We start from the raw sequence: 12,603 nt of genomic DNA on the forward strand, positions 1-12,603 counted from the left end.
TAATAAAATATAATTAATTATAGAGAAAAAAAAAACTGAGAGTAGCAGAGGTGCCACAAGGTCTGCTCCAAGTGCCTGTCTCCTATGATCCGTCTCAGGAGAAATACCACCTAATTCTTTGTGATCTGTGACAAGAGGAATTCCAGCTTGAATCTGTGCCTCCTTCAGTTCCTGTTTAAGCGTTTTGTTTAACATTTGCCTTCCCACAATATGCTTCTGTGGACCCAGCGTACTCTCATATGTATAAGGGACAGAAGAAAATATTTCCGTTCCATAGTGGTTCCACGATGGTTGGATATCACTCTGCTTTCAGTCTGTCCTTTATATTTTCTTCATTGTTATTAAAGATCTTTTCAAAAGAAGTTGAAATTGACTATTCCCAACAGGCTTATCTTCCAAATTAAACAATTCTCTATTTTGTGTTGTTTTTTCCCCGGGATACAGAATATGTGTACAAAGACTCACAATGAAACGATCGACAGGTTCATTGATTATATAGTAAATCTCTAAGTTCAAGCCAGGATTTCCTCCATAAAGAAATGAAAGTCATAAGATCCAGCACAAGACTGATATCTGATGCCCTCAGTAGATCTTGGAAGAAAATAATCTTGTGTCTGTATTGATTTCTTAGTTTTCTACGTATGTGAGGCTCCTTTTTCGTTCTTGCCCACATTGTGAGACAGGGTACCAATCTGATCCAGAATACGCTGTGTGTTTCAGGCACCATTGCTGCTTGATGATGTGGTCATCTTCTTCAGCCCGGAAGAGTGGGCCTTATTGAGTGTTGCTCAGAAGAAAGTCTACAGGGACGTGATGATGGAAATCTTGGAAAACCTGGACTTCACAGGTAAAATTAAGATTTGATATGCTTGCAGATCCTTGGAATGCAAAGACAATGAATTCATGCACATGACTTTTGAACTTTGGCAGAAGAATTGAAATACAGGGCTCAGTGACGCAGGCATGGCCACCTGGCTTTTAGCGCTCAGGAAAATGACTTTTTCGTGGATGTCTTTGTATCTGAGAGCACCTTTCCTCTTCTGTGTTTCAGTAAATTTAGATCTGTCAGTATCCTAAGTGTACACTCTTAACTTTTATGGGTCAGAATTTAAGGCCTATTCTTTATGGCCGTGGGGTCTAACACTCATCTATTGCTCCTTTGTTGTTCTTATTTTGTTGCAGTTGTTGTTTTGGTGTTCTTTCGAATTGGATCTGACTGGCACAGGAAGAGACTGCCCCTCCTTCTCCAGCAAAGCAACTGATGGATTCAAACCACATGCCTTTGGGTTTGCAACTTCTAGCCGCTGTTCCACCTGAGTTCTCGAGGGCTCCTGTGTTGAGAAGTTCTATGAAATAGTTTATATGCAATGGAACTTTTGCATGTTGAGAAATAGGCATTTTCAGGAACCAGTTAAAATATCTTTGTTGCTGGATGTGACAGCTTAACAGATCACCGGACACTCTTTTCTGCATCAGCAGGCCAGTCCTGGAGCCATCTTTCTATTTTTCCTGTGATGTGTGTCTTGTGTCATGTTATGTGAATCCTCTGTGATATAGTGTGTGTTCTGTGCATTGTCATGTGTGTACTGTTCTGTGTGATGTTGTGTGTGCTGTGTGAGTCATCTCTGTAATTATCCACCCAGAGGAATTTCATTTATATCATCATGTCTTTGATTTGTTTCAAAAGGGATTCGTAGTGAACAGTTTGCCATCCAGTGTCAAAGTGCTGAAACTCAAAAAGGTGCCCACGTGACTGTTGGTTCAGATCAGCCAAATGTCTGTTACTTTCTTTTCTTTCTGTGTTGTCAAACTTATTTTTGTTATATAACAGGCCTTGAACACATGAATTATGGAGAAACATTGTTCCCTGAATGTACTCACTTGACATTCTCTGAGATTACCCACCTTTGGTCTTCCGTGTTATGGAAAATGGTAAAACTGTGTGGCAAAGAAAATCTACATAAACTCAAAGAACTATTGGAGGTGGGTATCAGGAAAATGAAAAAAAAAAAACAAACCAACAAATACCAAAACACAAAAAATTACTCAGGAGAAACATTGTGACTTTGGAAACTGTAATTAGATTTGTAAGTGCAGTTCTAGGAATTATATTTTTGCTAAATGAAGTCATGTGAACCGTTAAGAAGGTAAACTCACACATCTTCATTGGGATTTATTGTGGGCCTACAGAAACACGCTCACTTACAGCTTGTCTGATATTTATTTTTCGTAGAAGTCTAACAGTACAGGAGGTGCGTGAAGGGATTGAAGACACTCACCCTGGGAACATGCACATCAGATTTCCAAGTTATTCCGACAACCATGTCGACGTAAACCTGTTGAGAAGTGACCTTGGTGACACCGGCCATGAATGTAAGAAATGTGGGAAAGATTTCTGTACCTTTTCTTGATTTTGGATCCATGTGGTAGATGAACATGAACCTACAGAATGTGCTGAGACCTGTGGGAATCCTTTCCCTTTAGTTTCCAAAGAAGAGTTTAATTTTCTAGAAAAGCTTTATGAGTGTATTGATAATGGGAAACCCTTTTCTTCTTCTGCCCCCCTTACTGGTACTTCAGACAGCACAGTAAAGAGAAACATTGACAGTGTAGAGAAGTCTCATAATTGTAAGGTATGTGGAAAATCTTTGCGTTCTTTGTTATGCCTAAGGAGACATGTGAGAACACAGACAGATGGGAAGCCATATGAATGTCACGAGTGTGGGGAAAACTTTCGTAGGCTTGCTCTTTTAACTCTCCATGCCAAAATTCACTCAGCAGAGAGACCTTTTCAATGTATGGAAGGTGAGAAGACCTTTTCATGGTGGGATCACCTCGTTAAACAAAGAGGAATTCACACAAGACAATGTGAATGTAAGGAATGTGGGAAAGGATTTTTAAAATCCAGGTACCTCTTTAGGCATAGAAGAATTCAGGGAGGACAGAGGCCTTATAAATGCAAGGAATGTTTGAAGACCTTTTTTCACTTGTCTCATCTTAGAAGACATACAAGAACACACACAAGAGAAAAGCCTCATGAATGTAAACAATGTCGGAAACCATTCCCACGTGTTCCTGATCTCAAGGAACACAGAAAAATTCACACAGGAGAGAGACCTTACAAATGCACACAATGTGAGAGAACATTTTCTGAATCAGGTCGCCTCACTTCACATAGAGCAGTTCACACAGGGGAGAGACCTTATCAATGTCAGGAATGTGGGAAAACATTTAGCCAGTCAGGTCTGCTCAAGTTACAAAGAAGAATTCACTCAGGCGAGAGACCTTACGAATGTCAGGACTGTGGTAAAACATTTTCAGGATCAAGCCAGCTCACTGAACATAGAACAGTTCACAGAGGAGAGAGACCTTCTGAATGTGAGGAATGTGGGAAAACATTTACCCAGTCACATGACCTAACTGAACATACAAGAGTTCACACAGGAGAGAGACGTTACGAATGTCAGGACTGTGGGAAAACCTCTCCTCTATCACGTACACTCACTCTACATAGAAGAGTCCACACTGGAGAGAGACCTTACAAATGTCAAGAATGTGGGAAAGCTTTTTCAGATTCAAGTATCCTCACGTTACATAGAAGAGTCCACACAGGAGAGAGACCTTACGAATGTCAGGACTGTGGGAAAACATTTTCAGTGTCAAGGCACCTCAAGTTACATCGAAGAATTCACACTGGAGAGAAACCTTACGAGTGTCAGGACTGTGGGAAAACATTTTCTTGATCAGATACACTCACTCTACATAGAAGACTCCACACTGGAGAGAGACCTTACGAATGTCAGGAATGTGGGAAAGCTTTTTCAGGTTCAAGTGCCCTCACTGTACATAGAAGAGTCCACACAGGAGAGAGACCTTACAAATGTCAGGACTGTGGGAAAGCTTTTGTATGATCAGGTTCCCTCACTGAACATAGAAGAGTCCACACAGGAGAGAGACCTTACCAATGTCAGGAATGTGGGAAAATATTTTCTCGATCGGGTAATCTCACTGTACATAGAAGAAATCACTCAGGAGAGAGACCATAGGTGATGCAGGCAGAGGGTAAAGTATTTTTGTAATTATTAATAATGAGACAGCCTACCAGGAATGATAGAGAACAGAGAGTGTGAAAAACAGGGGTGCCAGGAGTTCTCCACTGAAGCCCCCAAGCCATGCTTCCTGAGTATTTACGGAGAATCATAAGGAAGGTGAACAAAGCAAAATCCTAAGGAAGTACAAAACAAACACAAGGGCTCATGGGGAAGTCTTTTGCAGACAAGGCCAGGTTCCTCTCTGTTGTTTACTTTATGCTCATCTCAGGAGGGAGGGATTCAGTAAATACAAACTAAGAACAATGGTGCCTCTTAAGGAATGCCTTAGTGCCACAGGGTGAATTCTAGCTTCTGTTAAGCCTCTGTCATCTCCTGATAGAACACTAGGTTTACTATTAATATTAAATTTGATATTCAGCTTTCCACTCTTATGAATGTCAGGAATGTGGGAAAACATTTTGACATTCAAGGCGTCTCACTGCACGTAGAAGAATTCACCCAGGAGCGAGACCTTATGAATATAAGGAGTATGTGGAAACCATTTCAGGGGCAGGGTACCTCACAAAACATTAAGATTGACAAAGGCCACAGACCTTAGGAATGTAAGGGATAGTGAAATAAGTGTGGCACCTTCAGCCTAACTGTCCTTACACAAATTCCCACAGGGGAGAGACCTTCTGAATGTGAGGAATGTGGGAAAAGGAGTTTGACAGTCAGTGCCCCTCATAGAAGAATTCACCCTGAAGAGAGATCTTAGGACTGTCACAAATGTGGGAATACCTCTTCACAGTTGAGTCACTTCAGTACATAGAAAAATTCACACAAGAGAGAGAACTTAGGAACGTACGGAATGGAGAGAATCCTTTTGTGACCCTGGTACAGAAACCATCCCTGAAAAGTTCCCTCAGATAGACCATGTGAATATAAGGACTGTGGGGCCACCTTTCCGCAATCAGATGGCATCAGGACATGCAAGCATTTACACAGCACAACACCATTATGAGAAACGTAGGACGTAGTTGATCCGTCTGTACTGCCTGGACATATTTATACTCACCCTGCAGAATCCTTCACCCTCACTGGACACCTGAGACCTTAGACTAGATAGACAGGTGAGGAAGACAATTAGGAAGGAATTAGTCTTCCTGATCATGTAGGAGAACTGTTGTTCTGTCTTGCAGAGTGAGATACTTGGACAAGTTTTAGGATGATTTTTTTTTCTTTACATGCATGTGGGAATCCTTCAGTGATGTGAAAGCTGGGTCTGTTTTTGCACCATTGTTTTGTTTTTGGTTTGTTTTTTTTTGTTGTGTTTTTTTTTTAATTTTTTGTGCATGTACTGTCAAATCAGATCTGACTGGTACAGGAGGAGATTGTCCCTCCTTCTTCAGCAGAGCATCTGGTGGATTTGAACCATGCACCTCTGGGACTGCAGTGTAGCTTCTTGCCACTAGGCCACCAGAGCTCCCTTATTTTTGCACCATTGTAACAAATTGATCCTTGTATTTGCCAATGTGGGCTTTTGCAGTCAATTTTTATTGTTTTCTTTTTTGCAAGGTAAATTTTACTTTGTTAAAGGAATAATGTCTTTGACTCTTACCCAAAACGTTGCAGAAAATAGAAGTGGGAAAATACCATTTATAAATTTTCGGTTAGTGATTGATATTGTCCATGCACTTAATAAAGATCTTACTTGTACAAGAGGTTTTGTTTCATGAATGGCTTTTCTTTTACTACCTCCCATGGCATAGTGAACTATTTTACTCTTCCATACAGGGTGGGTGTGCTAGTGTTCTGCTTGGCATTATGTATTTACAGTTTCACAGCAGACCCAGTGTGGGCAGTGTGTTCAGCATCCGTCAGTGACCTAGCCATACTCCAAGACCACACTCTTCACAAAATCATCTGTTTAGGAGATGGACAAGAAGATGTCTTTGTTCACTGCTGATTAAGAGGGTAGCCTGTGCTGTGGCTAGCCCATCACTAGCAGTGCTCCCTCCTAGAATATCACTAATTAACTTAGAAAAGTATTTAACTTGTCAGAGAACCAAGAAGAAAGTTTCAGGGGCTGTCAGAAGATGAGGAATTCAATCCAACACCAGCCCTAACCCTCCACGAATGCCATGGGGCTCGTGACCTCACTCCTGTGTCCTCAACTCCTGGCTCTGGCAGCAAATCCCATCCACATGGATTTGATGAATTTCTGCTTCTTCATTTGAGTGGAGCAACTAGGAGGTCACACGCAGTCTCTTATCCTGAGTGCAGGTGTGCTGCTTACAAGATCTTGCCTTGAACCTGTGACTTCTAACCTGCCTCCTGGGCTTCCCTGGAGACTCCTGGGCATAGATGCAATCACCTCAGGACACTGAGTACCTGAGTTGGGCGTGTGTCCCTCAATGTGCACAGGTGAGTGCATTGTGTACATAAGTGTGCTTTCCTTATTTCCTTGCTATGCATCTGAGAGTTGGACACTGACCAATGATGGCAAAGAAGTCATGCAAGTTTTTGAGTTGTGGTGCTTTAGAAGACTAGTGAACATACTGTGGACCTGCAAGACTCTAACAGGTCTGTCCAGCAGTTTCTCAAAGCTGGTCCTTTGAGGCAAGGATTTTGAGGCTCTTCTCACATCCTTTGTGCATGCAGCCATGAAGGACCAGTTTTTCAAGAACGATATTATGCTTGGAAGTGTGGAGGGACAGCGCTGGAGAGAAGACCCCGGATGAGATGGATTAACTCAGAGTCCGGGATGATGGAGGCAGGTGTGTCAAGAGAGAATGATATTGGCTCAGGATAGAGGAGGGCTCACAGCTGTCACTTATAGGGTCCTTATGAACCTGCTTGACTTGAGGACAGGAAGGAATGTAGGTTCTTGAAATCTGTAGTTCTGTCTGCACCTCTAGCCAAAAAGGTTACCCACTGGAAGGTCACTTATATTTTTTTTTTACTAGATGACAAAAGCTTGTATTTTTCGTGTACCTTAGAGTCATAACTGACTGACGACTGACACTGTGGAAGATTTTTAGAGGCAGTTATTCGCATGGGAGGAGACTGTCCCTCCTTCTCCCCTGGAACACCTGAATTATGACTCATCTTTCTTGAATCAGTACATTCAAAATGTCATTGTGTTGGCAACATAACTCCTTACTAACTAGACCACTCGTTTTCTAGAAACTTGGTTACCTATGTTTTATAGTAAGACTGTATTATGATTGCAATATCATGAAATTGTTGTTGTGCTTCCTTATATTTAGAGAACGGCATTCTGTGAACCCAGTGATAAAGTCTCTTTTCACGTGATGGTATCAGTTAAGCGATCACTGTACATTTGTCTCTGGATCAATTCTCTGTCCTCAGCATTTTAGAATTCTACTGAGGACCAGTGGAGTGTTGGAAGATGTGGGTATGTTCTGTCAAGTGGCTTACATCTCATAGTGACCCAGTGTACAACAGCTCTGAACCCTGCTCTCTACTGAGCCAACTTCACTGTCTCTGACACACCTGCCCTCATTCCCCCAGTCACGGAGTTAGTCCTTCTCACAGAGCGTCTTCCTCTCTTGCACTGTCCCTTCACCCTTCCATGCATAATATCCCTCTCCACGGACTGCAACATGCCCACAGTAGGTCAGCCAGAGCTTCAGAATCCTTGTCTCCAGGGAGCAGTCTGGATTCACCCTATGGTGAACTAAACTCTTTATTCTCCTAACAGTCCATGGAATATTCAATACTCTTCTCCATCACCACAATTCTAAGGTATCAGTTCTCTTTCTATAAACCCTCACCACTGTTCAGCTTTCTGATGTATAGCAAGAAATTCCAAAGACCTTGGCCTGGGTCAGGTGCACCTTAGTGTCCAGAGCGACACTGTTACTCTTCAGTACTCTGGAGAGGTCCCTGACAACAGACTTTCCCAATGCAATTCCCCTTCTAAATTCCTGGCTGCTGGTACCAAGAATGTTGGGTGTGCAGCCAAACAAACTGAAGCTGTCAGCAAACCCAAACTCTTATGTTTATCTTGATGCTGCCAATTGACCCAGTGGTGAGAATCTTGGTTTTCTTGTTGTTGAGCTTCAATCCATGTTAAAGGCTGCCTTCCTTGACCATCTGCAGCAAGGGTGTTATGTCCTTCTCACTTTCAGCAAGCCAGTTTGTGTCATCTGCATAACACAGGCTGTTGGTGAGTCTTCCTGCAATCCTGATGCCACATTCCTGCTTACAGAGCCCAGCCTCCTGCATGATCTGTTCTATATATGGATTAAGAAAGCTTTGAAATACACTTGATTTTCAGTGAGGGATTCTGTTATTGTGTATTGTGTTTTGAGTCCCAAATTAGAATTTTTCTTAAAAAGCCAAAAGTCTTCCCAGAAAAAGTGCATAAAATATGATAGAGAAATGTGTTTTTGTATATTTTTCCAATTTGTAATCTATGGTAATTCTCATGTTACTATGTCCTCTATTTTGCATAAAAATGTTTAAATTAATGACTCCAGCTCCTGTTTGCTAGTGTCAAGTTGACTTTTAAGTCTCTGGATTGGTGATAGTTTAAGAGTGCAAGTATTTAGAGTGATGTCCTACTTTCTATGGTAGCAACAATATACGTGTCGACAGTATGTCCAGTAGTCATGGTGAGGTAGTCATGGTTGCCAAATGTGGTTTTAGCTAAATCAGCTGTTTTGTAGATGAGATAGAGAACTGTTTTTACTGGTGATGGAAGAGGAGGGCATCTTCTAATTCTCACATTGTATTAGGTTATTGTCCCCCTACCATGTGGACAAGTCTGTCAGTGGCTTCAGAAAGCCTGTGTGACCAGCATGCCCAGTACATCACCATTTCAACCCAGACTGTTAATGACATTATACATAATGTCTGATCACCTCTTCCTTTTAGATTGGCCCTCCCTTTTCCTGTCTAGTCTAGGAATTAGTATCACACTGGCGTTTTTGCACCAGGAACAGGAATTACATCTTGTTTTAAAAGGGAAATTAAAAAAAAATAATAAAAGGGGAATTAGAGGGAAAGGTGGAAGAATTTAATAAAGAGAAGAACAGTTAAAATATTAGTATTTTATGCAAGTTTGCTTAAATATAAAATGTTAATTGCGTCAATCAATGGTGATTAATACCTATGTGACTAATTGTTGCAGACCAAGGGTCCCAAAGTATAGAATAATTTTATAATAAAGAGACAAACAACCAGGAATGAGATAGAGCAGAGAGCGTAAAACAGGGGGTCAGCAGTTCTCGACTGAAGACCTCAAGCCATGCTTCTCTGAGTATTTATTTAGAATCATAAGATAATAAAAGTAAAATCACAAGGAAGTACAAAACAAAGGATAATGGTGAAATCTTTTACAGATAAGGCCAAGTTCCTCTCTATGCCAATCTCAAGAGGAAGGGATTCATTTGATACAAACTAAGAACAATGTTGACTCCTAAGGAATGCCCCAGTGTCACAAGGTGACCTTCAGCTTGTATTAAGCCTCCCTCATTTCCCGATACAGCATTTGGTCTATTATTAAATTTGATATTCGGCTTCCCTCAACTAATTGTCTGGAAAACCATTGTCAAGGCCTAAAAATGAAATGAGTAATGTCAATCTTAAAATATCTCAAACCAGAAATGTGAACCCTAATAATTAACTGGTTAGTACTCTGTTAACAGGAAAACCAAACCCATTACTATCACATGGGTATGAAGTAATAGGGATCCTCTTCCATAGAAATCCCAAGGTCATAATTACTAAAAGGTTCCAGGTGGGTAAATGTTGTGATCTATCTAACTGTGTTTTTATTGAGAAATAATAGGAATTAAATCACTGAAAATATTCTTTCCTAACGTAGCTATATTTTTCATTGCTAACAGAATTTTCTTATCTCAGGAAGGGAGTGATTTACAAAGCAAAGTGTCTTCTTACATCTTTTTTTTTATAATTTTATTATTTTTGTGTGCGTGTACCATCAAATCAGATCTGACTGGTACAGGAGGAGATTGTCCCTCCTTTTCCCGGCAGAGCATCTGGTGGATTCGAACCGTGTGCCTCTGGGATTGTAGTTGCAGCTCCTTGCCACTAGGCCACCAGAGCTCCCCGCAAAGTGTCTTCTTGTCTGCAAGGAACACTTCCTTCCTTGTGATCTGTCATGAGGAGATCCGTCTTGTTTTTTACCTCGCTCAGTTCCTATTTAAGCATGGCTTGCCACAACCCAGCAGCTCTTCATGTGTGTGTTTTCCAAACAGAGGTTGTGAATCTATGAAAGAGAACTGAAAAAACAACTTAGAGGCACAGACAAGGTGATTTTGTTGTGTGCCAGTGAGTGGAGTGAAAATGAGCATTCACATGGGAACGTGTACAAGTTGTACAGAGGGTTTTCTTAGCTGCAATCATCTTAGGAATAGATGGACAGAGCCAACGGATTGTTTCAGCAACCACCTTTGCACTTGGCAGTGATATCTTGGCATGTCATCTCTACAGATTTCCATTGTAATCCCAGATGGGGCAAAGGTGCTTGTTCAAAAGTACAAGGGGCTTCCATTGAAAAGTGTGACATTGACCTAGCAATTTGTTACCCATCAAATCCCGATGGACGGTCAGCTCTGAATTGGTTTGGGTGTGACTTCAATTTTCTCATCCTACCACTGGCAATTTAAAGCACTTAACCATTGTACCACCAGGACATCTTACACAGAGGTTATCTCTATTTTCCTAATGTGAGGAGAGACCGGTCCTTGAAGAGGGACATCATGCTTGGGAGGGTGGAGGGACAGCGCAGGAGAGGAAGGCCCTCTATGAGGTGGATTGATTCAGTGACTGGGATAATTGGGATGGGAGTGTCAGAGACAGTGCGATTGGCACAGGACAGAGCGGAGTTTAGGGCTGTTGTACATAGGGTCGCTATGAGTCGCAGGCGACTCGACGGCACATAACAACAACATGATATAGTAAGAAGTTCCAGGTCTGATGGATCCTGTATTTTTTGCTGTCAGGTTTGTTCCAAATTCCCATTGACCACCCAGCAGGTCTCCAAGGTTTTAAACTGAATGTGATGAAACTGGGTCATTTTTCTCCCATGCACAAGAGGTGGATTCCTGGAGATGGCAACGGCCTAGGGTCAGCTGCATAATAGCCTATGGACTGAGCAGATGAGGGATTGACCTCTGCACTACCCCTAACCCCGTTATAAATACCATGGAGATAATGACCTCTTCTCCCCTCAGTGTCTGCTCCACTCCAGCTCTGGCTGCAAATTCCATGATTTCTGCTTTATCACTTGACTTGACCCATTGAAGGTGACACCAGGCTCCTGTCCTGAGAGCCAGTGCCCTGCTCCCACTGTCTCAGGGTCTCACCTTGAACCTGTCACTTAAAATCCCCAGAGAGCCGCCTGCTGAGCTTCCCTGGAGACCCTGGTGCCCAGATGCCAGCGTTTCAGAGAGTGGAATCAAGTGCTTCTGCAGAATGAAAATCACATCATTGTGGTGGGGAAATGAGGGTGTTCCTCTCCTTTTGTTATTGAAATCTACGTTATAATCCATATACGTCTTTAAAGAAAGGCACCCTTACTTTCTATGCATCTTAAAATTGAACAATGGCCAAAGACGAGAGATAAGGAATTGATACCTTTGAATTGTGGTGTTGGAGAAGTCAGTATTCTATGGACTGCACAGTGCACTGGAATAGATAAGAGGAAGAACTATCTGAAATGACTATGATTTGGCATTATATGTATGATAACAATGTGGAACAAGAGGTGCATTACAAAGTGAACTGGGAGGGGAGCTCTGGTGGCCTAGTGGCAAGAAGCTATACTGCAATCCCAAAGGTATACGGTTCAAATCCACCAGATGCTCTGCCGGAGAAGGAGGGGTAATTTCCTCCTGTACCAGTCAGATTTGATTTGACGGTACATGCACAAAAAATAATAAAATTTAAAACAACAACAACAACAACAAAAAAAACAATCCCAAAGTGACCTGGGGGGAAGAAGAAAGGAGGGTAAGGAAGGAAAATGTATAATGAATGAATAAAAAAAAATTTAAAAGAACACAAACCAAACCAAAGATAAAACAAAGTGATCACCAATGAAATGGATTGACACAGTAGTTGTAGCAATGAGCCCAAGTCTATCAGATGGTAAGGATACTACAGAATAAGGCAGGGCTCATGTCCACTTGTCATAGAGGCACTATGAGTTCTGGTCAACTCAAGAGCACCTAACAAATACAACTAGACACTTTTCTAAAAAACAAACAATGGGAAAACTCAAGTTATTTTCACCAATCCATACAGTACATATGAATAAAATACATGTTAGAAGAAAAGTTATGAGGCTGCTGCTGGTAGTATTTGTGATAGCTATTTTAATTGGAACTCAGTCCTGAACAAGAAGATCAAATAGTTTTCTTTTATAATTAGACATCATGATAGGATCCAATTACCAGTCAGAAGCCAAATGTCAAGTTTTCTCAACTGAGGACTGCCTTATTGTAAAATGTCTTCCTATTCATTAAATGTAATTTTATGCTACCAAAAAAAAGGCGCCCGCCTAAGAGTCAGCTGT

At 41.5% G+C, this 12,603-nt stretch overlaps 1 protein-coding gene across 1 annotated transcript in view; it reads left to right on the forward strand.

Moving 5' to 3' along the window:
- Positions 1-2,322: 2,322 nt before the first annotated feature.
- LOC102874818 (zinc finger protein 675-like) overlaps positions 2,323-12,603 on the forward strand; it is a 14,737-nt gene continuing 4,456 nt past the window's right edge. Inside the window, exons 1-2 of the mRNA XM_006900729.1 lie at positions 2,323-2,330; positions 2,921-3,378. Coding sequence (XP_006900791.1) covers positions 2,323-2,330; positions 2,921-3,378 — 466 coding nt within the window. The remainder of the gene's footprint in view (positions 2,331-2,920; positions 3,379-12,603) is intronic.

Source organism: Elephantulus edwardii, unplaced genomic scaffold, assembly GCF_000299155.1.
Source record: "Elephantulus edwardii isolate Elephantulus edwardi_28Jun2011 unplaced genomic scaffold, EleEdw1.0 scaffold00292, whole genome shotgun sequence".
NCBI lineage: Eukaryota > Metazoa > Chordata > Mammalia > Macroscelidea > Macroscelididae > Elephantulus > Elephantulus edwardii.